This window comes from Anolis carolinensis, chromosome 3, assembly GCF_035594765.1.
Source record: "Anolis carolinensis isolate JA03-04 chromosome 3, rAnoCar3.1.pri, whole genome shotgun sequence".
Classification (NCBI taxonomy): Eukaryota; Metazoa; Chordata; class Lepidosauria; order Squamata; family Dactyloidae; genus Anolis; species Anolis carolinensis.
This window is the reverse complement of record NC_085843.1, coordinates 140,565,740-140,591,060: the sequence shown is the minus strand read 5'-3', so window position 1 is coordinate 140,591,060 and position 25,321 is coordinate 140,565,740. Positions and strand designations below refer to the sequence as shown.

At 37.7% G+C, this 25,321-nt stretch overlaps 1 protein-coding gene across 8 annotated transcripts in view; it reads left to right on the top strand.

The window, feature by feature from the left end:
* The window catches only part of lmo7 (LIM domain 7), a 198,804-nt gene that overhangs the window by 92,121 nt on the left and 81,362 nt on the right, over nt 1–25,321 (top strand). For all 8 annotated transcript variants that reach the window (XM_008106882.2, XM_062975564.1, XM_062975563.1 and 5 more), the window contains exon 5: nt 10,278–10,384. In XM_008106882.2, the coding sequence (XP_008105089.2) occupies nt 10,278–10,384 (107 nt within the window). The remainder of the gene's footprint in view (nt 1–10,277; nt 10,385–25,321) is intronic.

The window sequence follows — 25,321 nt, the reverse complement described above, 5'->3', positions numbered from 1 at the left end:
TCTGATGGTAGTAAAGCAAGTGGAGTATATATACTTGTGGAATGTCCAGGGTGGGATAAAAGAACTATTGTCTGTTAAACAGGTGTAAAGGGTGCAGTTAACAAGCTGGATTTGTGTGTGTTGGGTGGGATCCACCCATTAGGGTGGCGTTCAGTAGCTCTGGATATATACTCCACTTGCCTTACTATCATCAAATCCTCCGAAGATTCCAGCCACAGATGCAGGCAAAATGTCAGGAGAAAATGTTGCTAGGGCATGGCTATACAGCCTGGAAACCACACAACACCCCAGTAATTCTGGCTGTGAAAGCCTTCAGCAATACACAACTATTATTGCAAGTTTTGTGTCTGTGGCAGCTGCTGAGGTTGTGGTACCTTAGATACATTTTGATATATGTCATAGAATGCCAGAGGAACATAAAAGTTTTGAATGTTATATATTTCTCTCTCCCCCCCCCCCCCCCAAAACCTGGCAATCTTCATAAGGCCTAAGTCAGATGTAATCAGAAAACATTCTTCCTCTATTATACAAAACCATGATTTCCCAAACACATGAAATTGTTCTGCATCTCAAAACTGTGGGACTGCCATATCATTGATGTCCATGTTGGTGGGGATGATTTAATTTAGGATAATGAATAGTGTGTGCACGTGTGTATGAGAATGGGAATCTATCAGCAACAAATCTGAGGAAATGCAACCAAAACAGTCATGACATTTGAAGAAGAGAGGGTGTTTCATATCCTTCTTTCTCTGCCTCCCTCTCATTCCACTCTTTCTTTCTGTCAAATGTTTGGAGATGAAAATTTCAGCACCCTTCTGTATACTAGTCAGGTAACACTCTAATTAGACATTTTCTATTTGTAAGACTAGGTTCTTGCGACTGAAGTGTGCGTATAAGTAAATTTGGTCCTACTTTATCTTACAGGGTGGAATGCCATAATAAGCTGAGATTAGTGTCTGGGAATTCTGGGCTTCCTAGTCTTGTGATCAGCCCCCTGTCTCTTCTCATATACTGTAAAGACAATAAGTAATCCTAATACATGTGTGATGCACAGCTAATCACAAAGGCTTTTTGTCTTCGTAATATAAAAAACTCCAAAGCCATTTAAAGGCTGTACTTTTTTTCCCCTAATAAATTGGGTGTGGGTAGCAAAGTGCAGCGCTAGCTTTGTTACCACATGTAGCTTCAAGCAAAGTACCAAATTAAGTGTGGAATCATAAGCTTTTATGGTTAGTATAATGGATTCCTTATGTATAAAAGAGCTTATTTATTACTTTGCAAAACTGAGTTTTTAGCCTAGGAATCTTTTCCCACTCCTCTTCCCCTCATCTTGTTAGAGTTATGAACTGTATTTGTTAAGTTGAAAGAAGTAATGAAATATAAATGTTACTGTGGATTTAGATGCTTGAAATCATAGGGAATATTGAACTGCATTTTCATAATTTAAACATATATAAGAGAAGCTCCCAGAGGTGCAGTAGGTTAAACTGCTGAGCTGCTGAACTTTGCTGACTGAAAGGTCAGTGGTTCGAATCTGGGGAGTGGGGTGAGCTCCTGCTGTTATCCCCAGCTTCTGCCAACCTAGCAGTTTGAAAACATGCAAATGTGAGTAGATCAATCGGTACCGCTCCAGCGGAAAGGTAACAGTGCTCCATGTAGTCATGCCGGCCACATGATCTTGAAGGTGTCTATGGACAACGCCGGCTCTTCAACTTAGAAATTGAGATGACCCCCCCAGAGTAGGACACAACTAGGCTTAATGTCAGAGGAAAACCTTTACCTTTACTAAACATACATGAATTATTAGTTACTCCTACTAAGAGATGTATTTAATGGTATAGTAGTCAGTTTTGAAGAGCAGCCCAAAATACATGGGGCTGGAGTGATTTATATAGAAATGAGCATATTTCTAGATATTTTGATTCGTGCCAGAAGTAGTCTTAATACCTTTGGAAATAGACTTCAAATATTTCAAAAGAGACAACTCGCAACAACAGCTTTTTACTCCAGCTGCTAAGTTCAGTGGAACAGAGGAATTCTTCTAACTTGGGGTAGTTGTGGTGGTAGATGGTGTCATAATCCCTACTATTCAAGAAATCCTGGGACAACAAGCCTGTGAACCCCAGCACTGCTGTTTATCATTGTGGAACAGATATTTGAATGAGTTGGACTTAAAATTTCTTTGCCCAGAAGCAAAATGTTAGATTTGAATGGAACCTTTTAGGTATTGCAATGGATAAACAATTGAGCTTTACCCAAATACGGTAAGTGCAGATACACTTGGGTCTCTGCATTCATGAATTCTTCACCCGTGGATTCAACTTACGGTATCTTTCCACCAAGCAGATTTGATTTCGCAATTTTATATAACAGACACTATTTTACTATGCCATAACTGTATATATAATAAGATTTGAGCATCCACAGATTTTGGTATTCACTTTAGCCTTGGAAAAGCCCGATTAGTTCTCCTGTGAGTGAACTTAATTGTGTGGAAGACAAGTTAACGAACCATTTTCTGTTAAGGAAACAGCTTGATAATCTTCTGAAACCATTACGTGTCTGAACCTCTCCTAATATCTGAGCAATCTTCTTGTTCTAGTTCAAATATGTTTTACAAATCTGTTCGTGCTTCACCATAGGTATTCAGTGTGTCTTTCTGTGCATCAATATAAGAAGGGGGCCTGTCTGCACAATAGCCATCACGCCTTAAGTGGGAGTTTCCCTTCATTTTTGGAGTGGCTCTGCAAACTGACTCTGGTGGTCGGTGGGCCAGTGGGACAGGGAAGAATGTATGGTGTGGTCGTAGACCAATATAATTAGATTGGTGGCAGTGAAGTTATATCGTGATGTAACCAGGAGGTCAGGGTTTGGGATTCACTGTTGTAATATGCCTGGGCAAGAGGAAGAGTCCCATCTGCTCCTGCTGTGTATGATCTGAGCTTATCATGGAAACAAGAAACTGTGGATATTAGTGAACCTTATTGAAATAAACAACTTCTAGCAGATGCATATTATGAAACTGCTTGGAGGATCTAGAAAATTCATAGAGAGGATGTATCTTGTCATGTGTGTAGGTGAAACTGTGTATATTTGCCTTAAGGGTATAGGAGTAGTACTTTACTTGGTGTATCAATGTATCTGGCGACCATGTGAAATTGAAACCACCTGTGGGATGCTATACTAACAACAACCTTTGAGCCATTTGCGATTGGGTTATGGCAAACATGTATATTGGCAAGCTAGAGTTCCAGAATTCTGCATGAGCTAAAAAAAATGCCTCTCCATCCTTCTCATTCATGCTGCTTTCTGATAGGAATAGTTTTAATTGAGAGTAGGAGGGGCACATTTGGGGAAGAAAGAGTCTGGAGGAACTCAGAACTAAGAAACTAGTAGGAAAAGTGCTGCTTTTTTCTCCCCCTGAGCCAAGGGACAGGAAAAATTAAAAACTGTTTTCAGTTTTTACAGAAATACCTTTGTTGTTATTCCTGTGGCAAGCAGAGTCCTGTTGACCCCTAACAATAAAGTGTCTTCGTTGTGGTGGAGTGGCTAAATTTGGAAGTACTTGCATGTTAAAGGTATTCATGTAAACTAGTGTTTTTCTCCAGAATAGGAGAACTGAGTAGGAAGAGTAGCTTTCCACCAGCAACAGTCATCTCCAAGTATATCATTTTCTGTGCATGGGTTGGCTGACACACCTCTGTTCCCATGCAGCTGCAGCCTCAGTTTTAATTTCAGTAGGAATGTCTTCTCCCACTACTTCCTAGTCCTGTTTTATAAACACTTGTAGTGAACTAGAATCCACAGGAGAAGTGATCCTTTCACAACTACCCAGAAACGATGGACATCTCTTCATGGCAGGTTGACATGTTTTTAGCATACATGCATAGGTCATATGTTGATGGACAATTCTAATTCTGCCCATGTCACCAGATGTTTTGCCCTCCACCTCCCAGAAATCCTAACAGCTGGTAAACTGGCTGGAATTTCTAGGAGTTGTAGGCCAAAACATCTGGGGACCCACAGGTTGAGAACCACTGCTTTAAGGCAGGAGTGGGGAATGTCCGGCCTATGGGCCATATATGGCCTGCAAAATCATTTGGTCTTGCTTCGTGTCATCCTCAACTACTGCTCTCTACCCTCTCTGGCTCTCTCCTTCTCTGGGCAGTGCGAACCGTGATCAGCCCTGGGGGCGATTGAACTCCCTCCCTCCTTCTGTCACCTACGTTCAGCTCCTCTGGGGATGCAGCTGGAGATATGTGTTGGACCTGTAACCTGGACCTATAACCAGAGTTGGACCTGTAACACCTCCCCGACCAGACACCCCCTCACCTTTCAGTGTCTTTGTGTTTGCATAGCATTTGAAAATTGTAGAGGAAATTAAACTTGATGTTTTATGGATTGACAACTAAAATAATAATAATGTTACATTTAAACAATACATTCTTTTACATTTTTAATTAGTTGTCCATCTTATGAAGATAGAATGTACTAGTTAACCTAGTATACCTCTTTCTTTTTCGAAAATCGTAACATTTCTTAGAAAAACTATCGAATACATGAACACGACAAATATTTGAGTATTTTCATGGAAAATATTTCTTTGTTTGCTTAGTTTAATTAAGAATATTCTGACTTCTCCTTATAGGCAATAACCATAAGCAGTTCCAAAACAGCAGTTCAGATTTCACTGGGAGGCATAAAGAGGTGTGATGCATAGCGTTTTCTTTCAAAATCGAACATTCTGTTGCTAACATCACGAAATTCTAAACATTTGGAATATCCACAAATAGTACAGTGCAACCAGTACTGCTCTTACATTTTTCTCATGAATTTTATTGTATAGCATAAATTGTTGGACTACTCAAATTCATGTTGACATGAGAGCTAGAGTTGAGTGTTCCATGATTCTATAGCATTTAGTCACAGTGGTGTCAAGCTGCATTAATTCTGCAGTGTAGATGTGTACACTGCAGAATGAATGCAGTTTTATAAAACTTTGACTGCTATGGCTCAGTGTTATGGAAACTGTTGTCTTCCATTAACTAAGCATATCAATTTCTAGTAGTAATGGGCAAACAGACCAAAATGAAAGGACTTGTTTAGGATGGTGTGTGGATCTTGGAGCTATTGGTGCTTGGGTTTGTTTTTACTCTGACAAGCTAGAGAAAAGCCCAGGTTTCTTCTACTCTTTGCTAGCAACCTTTAAGGTAAAGGTAAAGGTTTTCCCCTGATATTTAGTCTAGTCATGTCCGAATCTGGGGGTTGGTGCTCATCTCAGTTTCTAAGCAGACGAGCCAGCGTTGTCACCTCCAAGATCATGTGGCTGGCATGACTGCATGGAGTGCCATTATCTTCCCTCTGGAGCCGTACCTATTGCTCTACTCACATATGCATGTTTTCAAACTGTTAGTTTAGCAGAAGCTGGGGCTAACGGTGAGAGCTCACCCCGCTCCCCAGATTTGAACCGCTGACCTTTTGGTCAGCAAGTTCAGCAGCTCAGTGGTTTAATCCACTGTGCCATTGGGGGCTCCTATCAACCTTTAGGTCCACATAATATGTTAAAGAAAATATGGACTAAAGATATGCCACTTCTTTTGTGGGAATAAGTGGAAATCATAAAGCAGCATCACACCAGGACATTGAGAATTAAGCAATCAACTGAAGTGCTAAACCTTTGGAATGAAAAAGTCCTTCCATTCAGTATTGATGTAATACTATTACGCAGTAATGTTATTATTTATTAAATTGTACCAGTATAACTATCAATGTAGTGCCAGCCCTTTATGTGGTAGTGGATTGGAAGTTTTAGGAGATTAAAAGAATTTGAAAAAAAATTAAAGTGGTCAAAATAAACACTTGAAGTCCTTGTACTTAAAGAAAGCTTTGGACTTGGTAAATGCTGCATACATTTCATGCTAATGTATTCATACTCATCCAGTCTAATTCTGGTTTTACTTGCGTGATGCCAGTTGACATAGTACATAAGCCAGAATGGCAGGAATGTAAATGAAGATAGAAAAGAGTACAGAATGTATTTTAGATAAATCAGTATTCCTATGGCCTGGAGAAAATTGTGTGATTTCCACCTTAAACTAATTGTTCTGATTCATATAGCTTTCCCACTCTCCAAAACCTGTTGGGTTGAATATAAGGATGTGCCATAACTTGTGTATCTGCTAGTATTACAAAGCTCTTTGTCCCAGCTGAGTAATGTGATGTCAGTTCACTGGGGTATGCATACTGGAATTCCCGTTTATTACATAAGAAGAACATGTGATTCCCACCCACAACTGCTTATTTAACAACACCCGAAGAGTTTGGAGGGTGTTGCCCAGGTGGAGCTGACAGGAAGTCAAAGATTTTAAATATCAGATTAATTTTAGCTGCTGTATATTATGTGAACTCCCTTTCTTGATAATTTAAGTTGGTTTTATGTATGGCATAGATTTGTAGAATCAGAAAGTACACGTTACAACAGCATCCCAAATCCACAAAACAGTGATGCTTTTATTGGGTCAGTCAAAAATGCACATATTTCCCTATATGCTAAACAACTTATGAGCCTTCTGGGGTAATCCTGCTTTTTTGTGTACAGTGTGCCCTCACTTTTCGCGGGGGTTAGATTCCAGGCCTGCCTGCGAAAAGTGAAAAACCGTGAAGTAGCAGCACACTATTTCAATAAATATAGCCTCCCTCCCTCCCTCCCTCTTTTCCTCTTTTAATGTACTGTACTGTATTTCTTGTTGTTCCTGAGGCAATGAGGCGCAGGCAGGGCCTACTGCCATTGCCTGCAGGCGGCTGAGGAGGAAGCAGGACTGGGTCACGTGCCTCAAACTGAGTCCTTTTGTTCCTATGAGGGGAGGGTGGGCTGGATGGGAAAATCTGTGAAATAGCGAATCCGCGGAACCTGAACTGCAAACTAGCGAGGGAGCACTGTATACCCTGTGTGAATAATGGAGTTGGGTCAGATAGATGATGATGATGATGATGATGATGATAAATTTTATTTGCTACTTGCCTCTCCTCAGAGCAAGAAGGAGGAGGGGTACAACAGTTAAAACCCAGATAAAACACATTACCATAAAATACATATATTGAAATGCATAGTACAAAATGTAAATACAGTACTAATAGAATGCAAGTTTAAAATGTATTGGGTATGCCCACCGGAAGAGATAGGTCTTTAATTATGCCTCGTATTTTGACAGCTCATTTAACTGTTGGAGTTCTTCCGGCAGGTCATTCCCCAGCTGATAACAATGCCAGTCAGGTTCTGGCTGGTTTAAGTAAACATCTCCAGAGAACCTCAGTGGATGGATGGATTATACAGGAGAAAGTGATTCTGTAGGCAACCTGTACCCAAACCATGCAGGATTTTAAAGATCAAAACCAACACTTCACACTTTTCCTGGAAACGAATTGGCACTTGGTGGCGTAATTTTAGTATACATGTAATGTATGCTCAATCCTAGATTTTTCTGTTACCAATCTTGGCTGCTTTGTTTTGAACTAACTGGAGTTTCTGAACTTGCTATATAGGTAGCTCAATGTAAAGCGCATTGCAGAAGTCCAGTCTTGAGGTGACCAGTGTGTGCAGTACCATCTTTAGGTCCTCCAAATCTAGGAAGGAATGCAGCTGGCGTATCAGCCAAAGCTGGTAGTAAGCACTCCTGATCATTGCATCCATGTGGTCTGACATTTAGAGAAAGGGATCCAGGAGCATTTCTAAGAAAGAATATAATCTTTTGGGGGAGTTTAACCCCATCCAGAACTATTTGACACACCTCCATCTCCTATTAGGACCCTTAATGGCAAGTACCTCTGTCTTCTCTTGATCCAGCCCATTACCTCCTCCAGGCATTCATTCAGAGAAGACACACCATCCTTAGCTAAATGAGCCCCCAGGAGCACAATTTTTTAAAACCTTGTGCCAGCAGGACTGCTGACTTGAAGGTTGGGTTGCTGACCTGAAGATTGCCTGTTCGAATCTCAGGAGAGCACAGATGAGTTCTCTCTGTCAGTTCCAGCTCAACGTTTGGGGACATGAGAGAAGCCTCCCACATGGATGGTAAAACATCAAACATCAAATGTCCCCTGGGCAACGTCCTCCAGATGGCCAATTCTCTCACACCAGAAACGACTTGCGGTTTCTCAAGTCGCCCCTGACGCACGCACGCACGCACACACACACACACACACACACACACACACAAAAGCTAAAGCTGTTTTTTGATGTCATCAGCATATTGATAGTACCCCACTCCAGAATATGATCTCTCCCAGTGGTGAATTAATTCAGCTTTTGGTAGACATAAATAGAGATGCATCAGTGCGAAAGTGTAGCTCTTGGTGGTTGTGATGGTAGTTATTGTTGTTATTCAGTATGAGAATAACGTATTGAGAGAACCAAAGATGAAAATATAACCAGCAGAATGATGGGAAAATTCATGTCAGAGATGACAAGCCAAAGGTTGTAAAGTAGGAATAGATTGCACAGGATAATTGACATGTTTGTGTGCATTTAATGACTTGAAAACAAGATTAAAGAAGATCATTCTAAGGACCTTCATAATCAGTGATCTGATAATTAAATGCCATCAGCTAACTACCTTCTAATTTAGCAAACATGCCCATCTCAGCCATATACTGAATCAGTGAAGAATGAACATGTTATCAAAAAGGTATTGCAAATGAGGTTTTTTTGTTAATTGTTATCATATTAGTATAGTTTTTCTACTTTCCAAAACCTGTTTTTGGTTGAATGCAAAGATGTGCCATAACTCGCATTTCTGCTGGTGTTGAAGAGCTGTTTCTCCCAGCTGAATAATGTGATGTCACTTTATTGACGTATTAGACTTATGGAGAGCCTTTGATTGAGAGCCGTCCAAGGCACCTGATATTAACAGCCCTTCTGAATTCTGGAAACATCAGGGCCCTGGCTTCTTTGATTAAATCTATCCATTTGTGATGCTGTTTTCCTCTTTTCCTAGACTGAACATTATCCTCTTATCTAACGAGTAATGTTATCTCATTTAGTGTCCAAAGTTCAGTAGCCTCATTTTAGTCATTTTGGTTTCTAGTGAGAGTTCAGACTTGATTTGCTCTCTATATGTCTGTATGTTTTGGTATTTGTAGAACTCTCGTCCAGTACCGTATTCTAAATGAATTTAATTATGTCCTCAAAGGAATTATTACACGGTGAACGAAGCCCCTCAAAGAGGCTCCATCTTTGGAACTGAACCCAAATTCTTTGTCATCCATAGTCACCTTAGTAGATGCTGAAAGTTCAGTTGAAGGTGGGCAGGGCAGATGTTATCATGTGTCATTACCTCCAGATTATGACAGTTGGAGTCCAGCTAAATATGGAAAGGAGTGAGGTTCTCACCCTTGTGCTAAACCAGAGTTGAATGCTACCTGTGAACCAGCTCATTGTTTCCTGAACGGCTGAGCTTAAAGATCCGAAAAGAAGGGCAAAGTACATCTGTGCTGCATTTCCTGGGTGCTTATTTCCATTGCATACTTGGAATGTGTGAGAGAAATTATTTGGCTGCCGGTGATGGGATTTAACACCAACATGCTGACTGCTCTCACTTCATTGCTCATATTCTGTGAACGAAAATGAGGTGCCAACTTCAGAGTTTCTCTGTCATGTTCCATGTATGCTTCTCTCACTGACTCAGTAAGCAGTTAGCCCAGAGCAGGTGTAGTGATCTGTTAAGCCACACCTATGTTTCCTGGTTTACCCAATGAAAGCCACATTTGTGCTGTGCCTTTTGCTCTTGCCTTTTATTTGCTCCCCCCAACCACACCCCCTTAGCCTGCTCAGGAACTGAAGCCAGATTCCAGGTGCAGTATTCTACACTCAATCTGTAATCATAGAAACAAGCGTTCCTCCTCTTTCTTCCTCGGTTGCCAACCATTTCTGGGTGGTGAATGTCAGTAGCTTGAGTTATTTTTAAATGTGAGAGGTGAGGCTTGTCATGCAAAGCTAAAAAGGGCGTTTGTTTGCAGAGCTGACATCAAATGTAGATTGCAGCGTTCTGGCTGGGCATTTTTTGCTTTATACCTGGTAATCTTTAACATGCTATGCCAGTTACTGAGATCACTTTTCATCCCAAGGATTTATATGAAATATTGCGAGTATTTATGAGACAACAATCCAGTTTTCTGTATCTGCACATGCTGGACTTTGAAACTTCGGTTAAACAACTTTCAGTTCCCAATCTTCCACGTAGCTCAACTAAGCCGTCGCTTTCTGCTTGTCTCTACAGGATAATATAAATGTGTTTTTGAAAGCTTGTGGAAATCTTGGATTAAAAGAAGCTCAGCTTTTTCATCCTGGTGACCTTCAGGATTTATCGAATCGAGTTACTGTCAAGTAAGTGTCTTGGTTTATCAGTTAATATTAAAATACTGTTGTTGGTGTTTGTAGCCATGTATGTCTTAAGATGGGCAAGCCTATAAAATGGTAAGATAGGATCACATTTTACCCAGAATATCCATTCTCTGAATTATTTTAATAAAGAAGGATATGTGGTGACTTTTAAAATTTGCTGAACCGCTTTACTAATTCATGGTTATGTTGCTTAGAAATGTAGAGTATAAGATTCTGTGGTTGTTGATTTTTTTATGTGAAAGTTTAAAAGGATGGCAGGGGGTGGAAATATTATAATTACCAGGAGTATAATGTGTGTGTGTGTGTGTCTATGCATTGTGGCACACATGAACATACACGGTTTTTGTCTAGCATCCAGACATTAGTATATGTTTTTCCCACAGTAGATGTGTTGTTAGTATGTTATGTGCTATACTATTAAAAGTACCAGAGAGCTTGCCTGGTGCAGCCTGATGCCTTCTCCCACTCTTGGACGACAGTGCCTGTCACCCACACTGGATAGCATGGCATCTTTCCAGCCATAGTGTCCCATCTGTTACATGAGCGCTATAACAGCAGCATGCGTCAAAGGCTGATTTAGAACAGGCACTTGGAATTGTTGAGAGTAGACAAATGGATTAATTTTTTATAGTAATAAGTGGAATCAATAGGAATAAATTCATTACTTATGGTACATTACTGACTGTGCTTCAGAAGTTTTAGTGTGTGTTTCCAAGGTAAGGGGGAAGGATTAAAAGGAAATCTAAATATGTTGTGTTAAGAATAATTGCTGTTATTTCAGACTCATTCATTAGAAAGCATGAAGCCATTGGATCTTTCACGGTTATTCATTTCTTTCTAAAATGTGTGCCTGTCACAGCTTTCAGAGAAGAGAAAGGGAGAGTGAGAAAACAGGGACTGAGGAAGGCAGATAGATCAAGATCTGAAATCTTTGGTATATCTTTCATATATACTTATCTCTCTCATCTGTCTATCGGTCTATGTATCTGTGTATGTATGTAACTACCTGTCTACCTATCTATATCTATATCTATCTGAGAGAGAGAAAAGAGGGAGAGGGAGAGGGAAAGAGCAAGTGGTTTAAGACCTTCAGTGAAGAGTAGGACAAAGTCCTTAATACATTGCCAAGAATTTTGTCGTTAACAAGTGTTACTAAGGTAAATATGGCATACAGGAAATGTTTCCTTGGGCTGTTAAGCTGTGTCAGCCCTGATACCTTGGTGGTTAACAGGTTGTGGAAAAGGAGGTGGGGCAGGGATCAAAGGCAGAAATGTAAGTTTTCAGTACATTTTTTACCTTTGGCCTTCTCAGTGCATTTGAGAAGGGCAGTGTGCATGCAACTGCCGTTGCCAAGAATGTTGGTTGAGGAATGGTAAACAGTGTTGTGAAACTAACCTTGCTAAACCTGCAGCAATCTGGAAAAAAGTAACTGTAATCAAACTCAAGATTACAGGTAAATCACTTTGTTGGTGTGTAAGAAGTGCTCATAGGCGACCAGGTGTGTGTGAGAGAGGATAGTGGTCCTGTGTCGGGCGCCAGCTCTTTTACTCTGTAAGGAAAAGGAGGAAAAGGTTTAGCTTAGTGAGCAAACTGCCTGAAATAACATCCATCTGAAAAGCAGATTCTGGAATTAATGTTCTTCATCTGCTTTTCCTGGAAGACTAAGAGAAATAGCCAATCATGCCCCCACTCCAAAGAAAAGTCCCTCTGACTCTAATGCAGGACAGTCCTATCACCTGCTGCCTCAGAGCAGTTGTTTTGCCTTTTAGATAGGTTTCCATTCATTATGCTTTTCCCCCTGCATCTTTTCCTTTGCTAGAGAGGGATCAAAACAGCATCCAAGATCCTTTAGTCTTCCTGCAAATCCTGTAGAACTGGCTGTAACCTTTTCTCTTCCCTCCACCCACCAAAGAGAGAGAGATGTGCTCATCATTCCTCTGTGTTCATCTTGGCTGGGAAAGACTGGCTAGCTCATTTTCTGTCTCTCAAATACTGTGTATATAAAGAGGAAAGCAGGAAGGGGGAAGAAACATTTAAGACTGGTTTATTTTAGTTAGACTTAATAGTGGCAATAATTTATTTGCCCCTCTTCATTTTTGTTTTGAAACACATCAGTATGAATGAATAAGATATATCTCTTTGTTGTGCTTAGTTTCCGTATGGCTAACATAGCTTCTCTGTCGCCCTTGACAATAGCAACAATTTATGAGTTATAAAGTGAAATGCTGAAAATATTGAGTTCAGCTAAGGAACATTTTCTCATTTGCCATCTACCTGCTCCGTTCATTTTTGTGTAACTGCAAGTATCACAGTTTTAAGAAAACATGTTGTATCATGTTAGAACAAGAAACTATTCTGGTCTCATTGCAGGCCATGTAAGAGTATTTATTATACCTCTGTAATACAGCAGTAATTAAGAATATCTGAAGTGGTTATTTTCTTTTTGGAATGACTTCAAGCTAAGTTGGAATGGGATGAACTCTTATTTAGTTGCAGTCACTGGGATATGAAATAAATCAAGATGATATAAAGAGTTGAGCATGATGTGCCCCGAAAGTGTCAATATGAGCCATACCCACTGACGTGAATAATAGAGATGTGTGGTTGTTGTTATTGAGATAAATGATGAAAGTGATCAAACCTGAGAATTTCTGGTGTTGTTTTTCTGTCTCTTATAGGTCTTAGACTAGGCAATCATTAGTCATTATAGAATCATAGAATCATAGAGTTGGAAGAGACCTTGTGGTCCATCCAGTCCAATACCCTGCCAACAAGCAGGACAATCACATTCAAAGCACTCCTGACAGATGGCCATCTAACTTCTGTTTAAAAGTCTCCAAAGAAGGAGCCTCCACCACATTCCATCATGGCCATCTTGTCTCCTCTCAACCTTCTCTTCTGCATGCTAAACATGCCTAGTTCTTTAAGCTGCTCCTCATAGGACTTGTTCTCTAGACCCTTGATCATTTTAGTCGCTCTACTCTGGACACATTCCAGCTTCTCGACATCCCCCTTATATCACCGTGCCCAGAATTGGACACAGGGTGATTCCAGGTGTGGTCTGACCAAGGCAGAATAGAGGGGTAGCATGACTTCCCTGGATCTCAACACTATACTCCTAAAGTCAAAATCCCATTGGCTTTTTTAGCCGCCACATCACATCGTTTAACTTGTTGTCCACAAGGACTCCAAGAGCTTTTTCACACATACTGCTATCGAGCCAGGCATCATGGGCTCTTCCTCTGTACCACAAAGAGTGACTTTTTTTCTTTGTCGATAGTTTCAGCGGATTTATACTTGTCAAGCTTTTGTATGCTTCCTGGTCCATTTTAATCAACATTGAAAGCACAGTGTTTTTCTTTCTTTCTGTTTCACTTGATATATTATAGTAGAGTCTCACTTTCCCGCCTTCACTTATCCAGTGCTCTGTATTATCCAACGCAGTCTGCCTTTTAGTAGTCAATGTTTTTATAGTCAATGTTTTCAATACATTGCAAAGTCATAAATATAGTAATTACTTCAAATGTTACCTTGTATTGAACTGCTTTTTCTATCAATTTGTTGTAAGTAGGCTATGGGTCTTATTGATGGATGCTGTCCTTGTATAGTGATGCTTTCATTGACAATATAACTCAGTATGTACATTGCATAATTGCAAGTAACTACCTTTATTTTGGAAAAAGTTTTACAGAATGGTTCCCCCCTCCACGTTTTAAGACAACTTTTGCTTTAATTAGTACCAGATAGCTTTTAGTATCATAGTACTGTGATTCTAGTTTCATACTAAGAGGACAGTATTTTTTATGTTTGCTTTAGCATATTTTAGATGCACTTAAATGCTAAAGCTGAATGTTCCTTATGAGAAAACCAAATTATTGCATATGATTAGAACTAGCTTTTGCAACCATGTTTGCATGGAGCGTTGTATAACGGAATCAAGAACTAGTTCTGCTCCTAATGTTCTGTCATGCCATCCTGATCTTGTCTGAGTTTGGAAGCCAAGTAGTGCCAGATTTGGGTAATATTGATTGGAAGATCCCCAGGGAACAGCAGAGGTGTTCAAATAGAGCTAGAAAAGGAATCCCGCCTAAAATTTTGAAGGGCTGCTGCTTTCCAAAGCTAAAAATGCTAGGATGGATGGCTTGAATTGGTACAAGGCAGTTTCCTGTGTTGCTATTTGCAGCCTCGGAGAATCTTTACTGCGGCAGCAAGCTTTAATGTCAGAGGCTGAAGGGAATAAGCATTTGCAGAGCCAAGTGAAATTCAGCTAAACTGTATATTCAATCCAATTCATACTTCTAACTAGTGCCAGCACTGAGACCTTAGAGATGTAAACACTGGTACTTGATGTGTGTTCATGTTATCGACTGGTTTAATTTGATTCTGAGTCTGAGCAACCCATGATACTGAAAAGTATATGCTAGTATTTCTTGAATATGTTTTCTGTACAAGGAGGAAAAGTGCAAATCTCTTCTTTGGTTAGGAAATGTGTCTTGAGGTCATGCGACTAAGATTATTATAGGGTGCAATGTGAAACTCTTGCTAAAAATACTCACAGTAGCTTGGGTACAACTAAACAGTTCTATTCAGACTTAATGCTTCATGTGAGATATTGAAATCCCAGTACCCTTTTATGTTGTGTTTTAAAAAATTTAACTTGTGCAAATATTGAAAACTTTTCATTTTAAATAGTGATATTGACCTATCATATTTGTCTGGTTCTAAGACGCCATTGCTTGTAAGATTTTTGTGTTATGATGTTTCTGCGGTTTTTAACCATTGTACACTGCTTTGAATGTGGGATAAAAATAAATAAATAAATAATCATCATCATTATCATGTACACAAGTTTTAGTACCACCAGGAGAAAAGGCAATAGCAAGCCAATTCTGAACAAATCTTACCAGGAAAACCCTATCATTGGTTTGCTTTAAAGTTGCCATAAATTGGAATAAACTTGAAGGTACGCAACAGCAATACAATTGTATTTGAATCTGCTGAAGCAGTCTTAGATTGCTCATGAAGTTAAACTGAGCAAGCCACTAGATAAATACTTATTTTCTTTTTAGCTTTTCTTTTATGCACAGTAGATATTTAATCCTATATATTGTCGCGTCTTTAACCACGATTAAAACATTGTATCTTTAAATATTTGTACATTGATGTTAAATCAAATGAAGTGGAAGTGATTTACTAAAACATGATAAAATACAATTTCTGGATTAGTAAACTGTTAGACCATAGGCAAATTACTGAATCTCCATACTAAGTATTTATTTACTGGCATGTACACATGAAGCATAAGTAATCATGCCTACTGTGTAGGATCATCAGATTACCTGTTTAAATGAGTGGCTAAGCATATCTAATACTTTGAGGATTCTATGCATTTAGTTGCATTGAGGAGAGATGAGTAATATTTAACTTTGAGGTGGGGATGTGTGTATGCATCATAGATTTATAGAGTTTAGCCATCATTGAATATTACTTCAACCTGGTATGTATTGTGTTTCACCGACAATGATATTTCCTGTAATTGTTTACTTCAGAATCTTTTGAAGGTCAGTTTCCACGAGAATACATGTTTTTTATGTGGTAGTTGGCATATTAGTTAGAAATGAACTTCATTTTAAGCAGTGAATCATCAGAAAGGCAGAATGATGAACAAAGTTCTTTCTTTCTAATTAACCTTTCTTCATAAGATTGATTTAAATGTATTTAATTTTTAAAATGCATTCTTTATTACTATTATGTGATAGTTGCTGCAGATGGTTGCAAGTAATTCTTATTGATGCCCTCTTGTGTAACTGTTAAGGCTCTATCCATGGTTTTTAAACTGTGATCAGAAATGGATGACTCATAAGATGTTAATAACTTCATTATTTGAGTAGGCTGAAAACTATTTAGGAGTATGTCTGTCATCTCTAAGAATAATGAGAATGACAGTAACAGTACGTAGTTGGGGAAGGAGGCAAGCAGACGAAAGGCCCTCCCTGAACCCCATCTGCCATTGCCCTGACCTTAGAGGGAGAAAAGAAGAGGCAGGCACAGCTCTTTCTCCCCATTAAGCCTAGACCCAGAAGCAGATGAAATGCCCTTCCTTCATCCCAGCTGTCATTGTCCAAGATGGGGATGGAGAGAAGGAAAGGCATACACAGCTCGATCACGCTAAGACCAAGAAGCAATTGAAAGGCCCTACCTCAAACTGGCCTTGGAAGAACAAAAGAAAAGACAGTACCTTCTAGACACTTAATTCCCTCCTCCACTGCCATCCCTTTTCCACGTGGGACGTCTCTTTATATTGTAAACCTGAAGGCAGGAAACTTGTAAAATGTTCTTATTCTTATAAAATACCATGTACATTGATGGCACTGTATGAATTGTTGTTGCTGATGATAGAAAAGGTGGTCTCTAGTTATCAGGAGCTCTCATTGTTGCTAATGCATTTCTTCAGTATGTCAGTGAGAAGAGAACATCACTGAAACTTTGAATCTTTCAATTGCTGTGTACAAAGAGAAAGAAACATCATGACTTTCTGCAGTGAGAGTAATCTATCATGAGCCTTGGATTCTCTCTGCGTCATATCTGCAAAGAGACTGAAACTTTCTGCTTTTGGCCAATTTTTTTCCTGGTTGTTTCCAAACTTTGTGAACTATTTTTTTTGCCCCTGTGATTTAGTTAAAATGGACTTGGATTAATCTATGGTAAAATTTGGAGAAACATTTTGACATACTTCATAACATGGACCGCCCTCCAAAATTATTATTATTATTATTATTATTATTATTATTATTATTATTATTTAATATAATCTTTATTAAAGCTTTTTTCAATATACAGTAGAGTCTCACTTATCCAACACTCGCTTATCCAACATTCTGGATTATCCAACACATTTTTGTAGTCAATGTTTTCAATATATTGTAATATTTTGGTGCTAAATTTGTAAATACAGTAATTACTATATAGCATTACTGCGTATTGAACTACTTTTTCTGTCAAATTTGTTGTATAACATGATGTTTTGGTGCTTAATTTGTAAAATATAACCTAATTTGATGTTTAATAGGCTTTTCCTTAATCTCTCCTTATTATCCAACATATTCGCTTATCCAACATTCTGCCGGCCTGTTTATGTTGGATAAGTGAGACTCTACTGTACATATTAAAATGAAAAGATAGATACCCTGTTTCCCCTAAAATAAGACATCCCCAGAAAATAAGACCTAGTAGAGGTTTTGCTGAATTGCTAAATATAAGGCCTCCCCCGAAAGTAAGACCTAGCAAAGTTTTTGTTTGGAAGCGTGCCCACCAAACAGAACACCAGAGCATGCATGTACCATAGAGTGGTGTACATGGAAATAATGGAAGTAACAAGAAATTCTTGATAGGATTCATAGTTTGTCTGGTTATGCTGGTTTGTGATGACAACTACTGCACAGTATATAATAAATGTTCATTTTTTTTGTTCAACAATAATTGTGAATAATTCTTCATGGAAAAATAAGACATCCCCTGAAAATAAGACCTAGAGCATCTTTGGGAGCAAAAGTTAATATAAGACACTGTCTTATTTTCAGGGAAACACGGTATCATAGGTTAGATAGAGGAATAAGTGATAGAAAAAAGGAAGAAGAAAAAAGGGTGGTGGGGGGGGTGGGGGTAAAGTGAGGCACAGGGATGGGGGGGAATAGGGAAGCAGAGGGGTAGGGTCCAGATAGAAAAAGTTTAAAAACAATAAAAACAAAAGGTTTAATTAATTTTGACTTCCGAACATCATCTTGGAGGTTTTCTTCCTTTTCTTTCTACTTTCGTTTTTTCTCTTTTACTCTCTCTCGTCTTCTTTGTCTTTTCCTGCTCCGGTGGGATTTTCCCTTCTCTTTCTCTACTTTTTATTATTTCTTCTATTAAATTTAATGGACCTATCCTTATCTGTTATTGTTATTTTATTATTCCTATTTTTGTTTAATTACTATTTTTCCAAATTTATATTTTTTTATCTTTTTCTTTGTTCCATCTCTGTCTTATATTTTTTTTCTTTAAATATTTTGTTACACTGTCCCAATTTGTTTCCTTTATTGGATTTCCCTTACTTTTTGAGAGTAGGAAAGTAAGCCTGTCCATATTTTTAATATCCTGGATTTTTTTTCAGCCAATCTTGGGCTGGGCTGTGGTGCAGGCTGTTGAGCAGCCAGCTGCAACAAATCACTCTGACCAAGAGGTTATGAGTTCAAGGCCAGCTCGGAGCCCCGTGTTTGTCTTGTCTTTGTTCAATGTTAAGGCATTGAATGTTTGCCTTATATGTGTAATGTGATCTGCCCTGAGTCCCCTTCGGGGTGAGAAGGGCGGAATATAAATACTGTAAATATAAATACTGTAAATAAATCTTCTTCTTTTAGGATTTCGGTTTTTCCCCATACTTTCGCGTAGCAGATCCTTGCTACTGTTGTTAGTAAGAACAGGAGTTTGTCTTTATTCATTTCTAGTTTTTGTTCATGTATACCTAATAGACATAATTCTGGTTTCATTGGTAATTTTACCTCTAACATCTTTTTTACATCTTCCTGAATTTTCCTCCAATAAATTTTTGCTTTCTCGCATCCCCACCACATATGATAGTAGGTACCCTCCTTTTCTTCACATTTCCAGCATTTATTTTTAATATTTTATAACATTTTCCTAATTTCTGTGGCGTCACGTGCCATCTATAGGCCATTTTGATCCAGTTCTCCTTCAAATCTATTGCCTAGCTATATTTTAACTTTTTACTCCATATTTCTTCCCATTCTTCTTTTCTAATCTTCCTACCTATGTTTTCTTTCCATCTAATCATATACGTTTTTCCTCCTCTTTTCCTGTTTTCCTATCTGCTTGCATGATTTTTTCCCCAAAATGTATTTTGCTCTTCAAATCCCAATTGTTTATCTGTTTTGAAATGTTCCTTTATCTGCCATACTTGATACCAGGAAATATTTTTATTCAGTTCTTTAATTTCCTGCTGAGACTTCATTTCCCATTCCCCATTTTGTTTCACTAATTAGTCTTTATAGTTTGGCCATTTATACCACCCCAGGAGCCTCCTCTGAGAGGCTTCCAGGGGGATATCCAGAGTGGTGTTTTTTCATATAGTTTCTTTTTATATTTCTCCCAAATTTTAAAAATTGCCGAACTTATGAAGTGATTGTTAACCCTTTTCTCTATTTTAGTTTTTCCATACCATAGGTATGAATGCCATCCCAATCATAAATCTATTCCTTCTAAATTTAGCATTTTGTTATTATCCAATTTTGTCCATTCTCTTGCCTCAAAATATAATTTTAGGTCTGGAGTGGCTAAGCCTCCCCACTTTTTTTCATCAATCATATATTTCAATTTTATTCTCGGTTTCTTTTTTTGCCAGATAAATTTCATTATGTCTCTGTTCCAATCTTTTAATATCTTCTGGTTTCTAATTATCGGGAGATTCTGGAATAAGAATATCATTTTTGGCAGAATTCTCATCTTTACACATGCTATCCTACCTAATAGGGATAATTTTAAGTTCCTCCATTTTTCCATATCTTTCTTCATCTCCTTCCATTTTATTAGATAATTATTTTCCAGTAATAGGGAGTTTTTTTGGGTTATTTTGATTCCTAAATATTTTATTTTGGGGGCAATTTGAATATTCCATTTTCGCCTTAATATCTCTTGTTCTTTCTTATTTTTTTGTAATTGCTTTCGTTTTTTCCATATTTATTTTAAAACCTGTTACTTCTCCAAATTTCCTTATTATCTCAAGCCATTTTCCTAATTTTGTATTTGGGTCTTCAATTATGCATATAATGTCATCAGCAAATGCTCTGATTTTATACTCACAGCCTTGTATTTTTGCTCCTTTTAGTTCTTCTCTTATCCTATTTAATAATATTTCTAATGTCAAAATGAATATTAGTGGCAAAAGGGGACAACCCTGTCTGGTTCCTTTCCCTATATTTATATCTTTTGTTTCTTGTCCGTTGATTAGAATTTTTGCCTTTTGGGAGTCATATATTGCATTTATTATGTTTTGGAAAAAGTAGCCTATATCCATTTCTTTTATTAAGAATTTTAAAAAGGTCCAATTTACGTTATCAAACGCTTTTTCAGTGTCCAAGGCTAATAAAAGAACTTTTTTTTTAATTTCTTATTTCATAATATTCAATAAGGTCAACAATGGTTCTTACATTTTCTCTTTTATGTCTATTGGGTAAAAAGCCCGTCTGTTCCTCTTTTATCCAATTTTTTAATTTTAAAAAAATCTTTCTGCTACTATATTGCTGAAAATTTTATAATCTAAATTTAATAATGAAATTGGCCTGTAATTTTAATTTTTTTCTGGATCTGAATTTTCTTTATGTATTATACATATGTTTGCTTGTCTCCACACGTCTCTGGCATTTTTGGGTTTTCTTTAATCTTATTCATATATTTTTTTTTCAAATATGGCGTTAATTATTATTTTTATAGAGACACTTCTATACAATTTTTAGTCCCAAGATTTTTAGCTTTTTTAAAAAAAAGAAAACACTCCAACTTGGGATGCAGTTCTTCATACGTGCCTCATATATATACACCCACCAACTCTTGACAGCTCTTGAGCTAGAAGATGCCTCCAGCAAATGAAGTGAAAACCATCTGTTATGACTCATTGATAATGATCATTCTCCCTTTCTTGCTCCCTTTCTTTACATCATCCCACATAAAAGAACTATAGCATAGTGGTGAACAGTCATATGGAAATTAGACTAAGCACAATAGAGGTCAATGTCAGGTGGTGGTTACCATGCCAGAAGAATATTGAATCCACTTTGCTTTTAGACCAATTCCTAGGAAGCTTTTCCAGGCACAGAACCTGTTTTGAGGGGGTTGGAGTTTGGAATCTTGGATAGCTACTTGGATAGTTTCTTCATACTAAAACAGAGAATGAGCTCATCATATCACCATCATGGAAGCACACAACACAATGATTGAGTACCTTTGTGTACAATTTAAATCAAATATTAAATTAACACATACTAAAATGTAGTTGCAATTCATTGTTTATCTTCCAGGCTGCTAGCTACTTAAGAGATCTGTTAGATTAACACATTTCATTGGTATAATTCAAAGACATAGCTGTGGATCAGTATGCTAACAGACCTTGTAGCACCTTTGAGACTAATTCAAATAAGTTGGTAGTATAAACTTTCATAGACATAAGTCTACTTCATCAGTCATCCTGAAAAAACACTGTTCTTTATGTTTTACCCAACAACTACAGTAAAATTTACTGATCAGTAAAGCACCTACATAGTATAGCTTGCTTTTTTTAAAAAATGAAGGATTTCAATAAATTCATATTGGATCAAATGCCCATCGAGGAAGTACAGAAATATTTTGTGTGCAGCTTTAGGGTGAAACCTTTCATACTAGTTTGCTTCTCTATGATGGAGGAGGAGTAAGTTCACAGTGTTTTGAAAGAGTTAATTTAAAGTTCAGAATCTGTATAATAGAAGCTACAAATAAGTAAAAATATTTTCCCAAATACCTAATTTATGAATGGGGTTAAAGCCAACCCAAAATGCTAAATAGTAAATGAAGCCCTACTGCATCCCAGCTCAACCAAGTTATTCTGCATGTAATAATGAAAATTCCAGAAACATTTCTCATTTTCTGTAGAACAAAAACACAGTAAGAAATAAGTAATGATTTGATGCCTTTTTATGATAATCCATTGTGGTTTCCTGCAGTGGTTGTTTCATCTCTAGTAGTACTTAGAGTCCACCAGTGCATTTGCATAATTTTAAAATGAAAATGTAGTGAAAAGTAAGGAGAGCACTGGGTATAACATTGTGAAATCTCATAGTTAAGTGGGAGTCAGTTTCTCACCACCAAGTGGGTGTGGAATGAAGCATACAAGGACATTAAATAGCTGTCTGTTGTTGTCATATTGAGTAGGAACAACCACAATAATGTTGTGTTTCCTAGCTTCCCAGTTGTTGATATTCGAGCTGCTTTAGGACATCAAGTTCTATTGACTTAAAGCAATAAATATCCATATCCTTAGTCTTACATTCCTTCCTGTTTCTGGCCAAAATGGATGTGTTGCGCATACATTTATATGCTTTTATTTCTTTCACAGTTTTTTTCTCTAATCAGCAGTGTCACTTTTCTTTTTTACCAAATAGTGAAATAACTGTTTTTGTGAATATCTTTCAGGATAGTCTAATTTAACAATTTTGTATGTATGTACTTTGATCTTCAGATTGTTTAGATGCTCCTCATGTTGCACATAGTAACAATGCAGTTTTTACAGGAAACTTCTTTCAGTTTTTCCCTTCAGAAAGTAACTTATGTTTACATTCAACTTAACTATGCATAACAGGCTTCAAGATTTGAGCCTTCAGGCAGAGAAGCAACCTGGAGCATTATTTTTAATATTTAAACTGCATGATATTATTCAGTGTATTTGAGTTCTGAACAAACTTGCATAACCCAGTTAAACAACTAGAGATAGGATAACTGGTCGGAAGTGAGAATTACCTTGTAGTTTCAGGGCGTGGGGTTTCATTTTTTCTCTCCTGTCTGTTTCGTGTGGTGATCCGTGATTTTGATCAAATTGCAACACACAAACAGGTTGAAACAAGCAGGAAGTAAAAATCCAATAGCAAAAATTAGCTGCTAAGAAAAACGATCAAATCTTAAACTTGCATTATTATCAATATATAATAATAATAAGATAGATAAAAAAGAAAAAGAAGCAATAACAAATTTATTGACAGTAGCAAGACTGCTTATAGCAAGGAACTGGAGAAAAGTAATAGATGTACAGATTGAAGAATGGTACAAGGAAGTATGGAAATTGGCAATAAATGATAAGCTAACATGTAAATTAAAAGTTAAAAGAGGGATATGGAAAAAAAATGATTTTGAGGATGTATGGGGGAAATTTATTGAGAAAGGACTCCAAAAAAGGGATGGAGGGCTACCGCCTCAGGAAGAAATGAGATTTTGGTTAGACAATACATAAGAAATGGCTCGGGGAGGGAGGGGGGGATACACAGTGGTGAAGAAATATAGATAGACAAAGGTTAATGATGTAGTAGATATTAATCAACAGTAGATATAAAAGAATGATGCAAGTATTGTATGATAAATTAAATATCTACTATGTGACAAAAGCAATTATTGTATGAAAAATTTTAAATTCAATAAAAACGACTATAAAAAAAAATCTTAAACTTAATATGTCATTTTGAAGGGAAATGTTCTATCCAGGAGGAGAAGGAGGGAACTAAAGGATTTGTTCTGTGTTGTGAGAACTAATGGACAAGTATTAAAATAGGGTGGAAAACAACTATATAAAATATATGATAATTTGATTCACTACTATATCAAGGCAAATTTGTGTTTTATGGAATGAACAAACACGATTTATACATTCATATGCTGACTCACAGTATAGTGCAGATATGTCTTTTTTGAATGTCATCACTTAATCCAGCAATGACTTCTGTACTTTGCTGCAAGTAAAATTTCAAGCACGTGTTGGCTTCTTTGGCCAGATTGGAATAGAGATGAAGAGAACATACTAACTAGTCAGACTTACAGGAAACGTCTTGATAGACCAGATCAGTTTCTCCTCTAAAAGATGTTGAGTCAGGTTTTACCTTTGGCCTGACTCACAGTGGGACTCTGCTTGTCAGAGGCTTGCCATTCGATTGCTACACAGCCTCACCTTGACCTAGTACCTGGATTTCAGTTTCACCCAACAAAAGTCTGATAAATGTTTTCTATGAACTGCAAGTGACCTAGAAGTGTTTTGACTCTGACAAATACATTTCTAATGTTTTTCAGCATAATTTTATCACCTAAACAACACATAGTACATGCAACCAACACTGGTATGTTATATTAGGGCCTATGCTTGCATCCTGAAATTATATAGATTTCACTTAGGACCGTAGCTAAGGAGGTCCGTGCCTGGTGAGCTTCCACTAAACCAGATCAGGCTTGATTGAGGACATGCGCTCCGGGTTGAAAGTAAAGCTACATAGGTTTATTACAACTTGGCCAAATAGAATGCAAGTACAAGCAATACGCTTCAAAACATACAAGCACAAATTCACTGAAAAAAAAGACATTTTATTCAGTTCTGACAGCTGTTCAGACTTCCTGCTCCCTCCCCTGATTGATTGAAAAGGTGGGCTGGCTTGGACCCACGCAGGGATCGGCCAGAGGTTCTCCTGATGTCACAGGCAGGAGGAGAGCATCCCCATGTCAGGAAAAACAGCTGGTGGTTGGATAGTTGAATGATCCAGTCCGTTGTGGAAACGCCCCCCTGGGAAGGCGGAAACTGGGAGAAGTGATGACATGGGTATGTAGATGATTCCTTGATTAACTCAAGTGTTCAGTTCCATTGAAACAAAGGGTACAAGACTCAAGAGGACAAAAGTGACAGTTCCAGATAATCAGGGAATTGACACAGTATACAAATGATACAAGTTACACACAAATATCAATCTGATGCATTTTCTAAAGGGTTAGATTTGTGTTTAGGGTACAGCTACTTTTATGTCCTTCCAGAGCCTCTAGTGGCTTCAATATTTTGCAATTTTGAAACTGCAAAAATATTTTAAAAATAAAGAAATATATATATAACTTGCTTGATGTAATTTCATTGTTCTTAAACTTTTGGGGAGGTGGTTGCCGTGGCTTAATAACAAAATGACTTTCCTGGATTGAGGAAACATATTCCAAACGTGTCATTTGGGCCTTTAGAGTTAAAGAAGTGGGTGTCTGATGATATGCAAATTAGTTTAATGAATTAAGCAGAACTGTTATTTAGGTGCATTAAACAGCTGAGTTGTACAGGTAGCACCCAATGCATTGCATGTTTAATAAATTTCTGCCAATTAC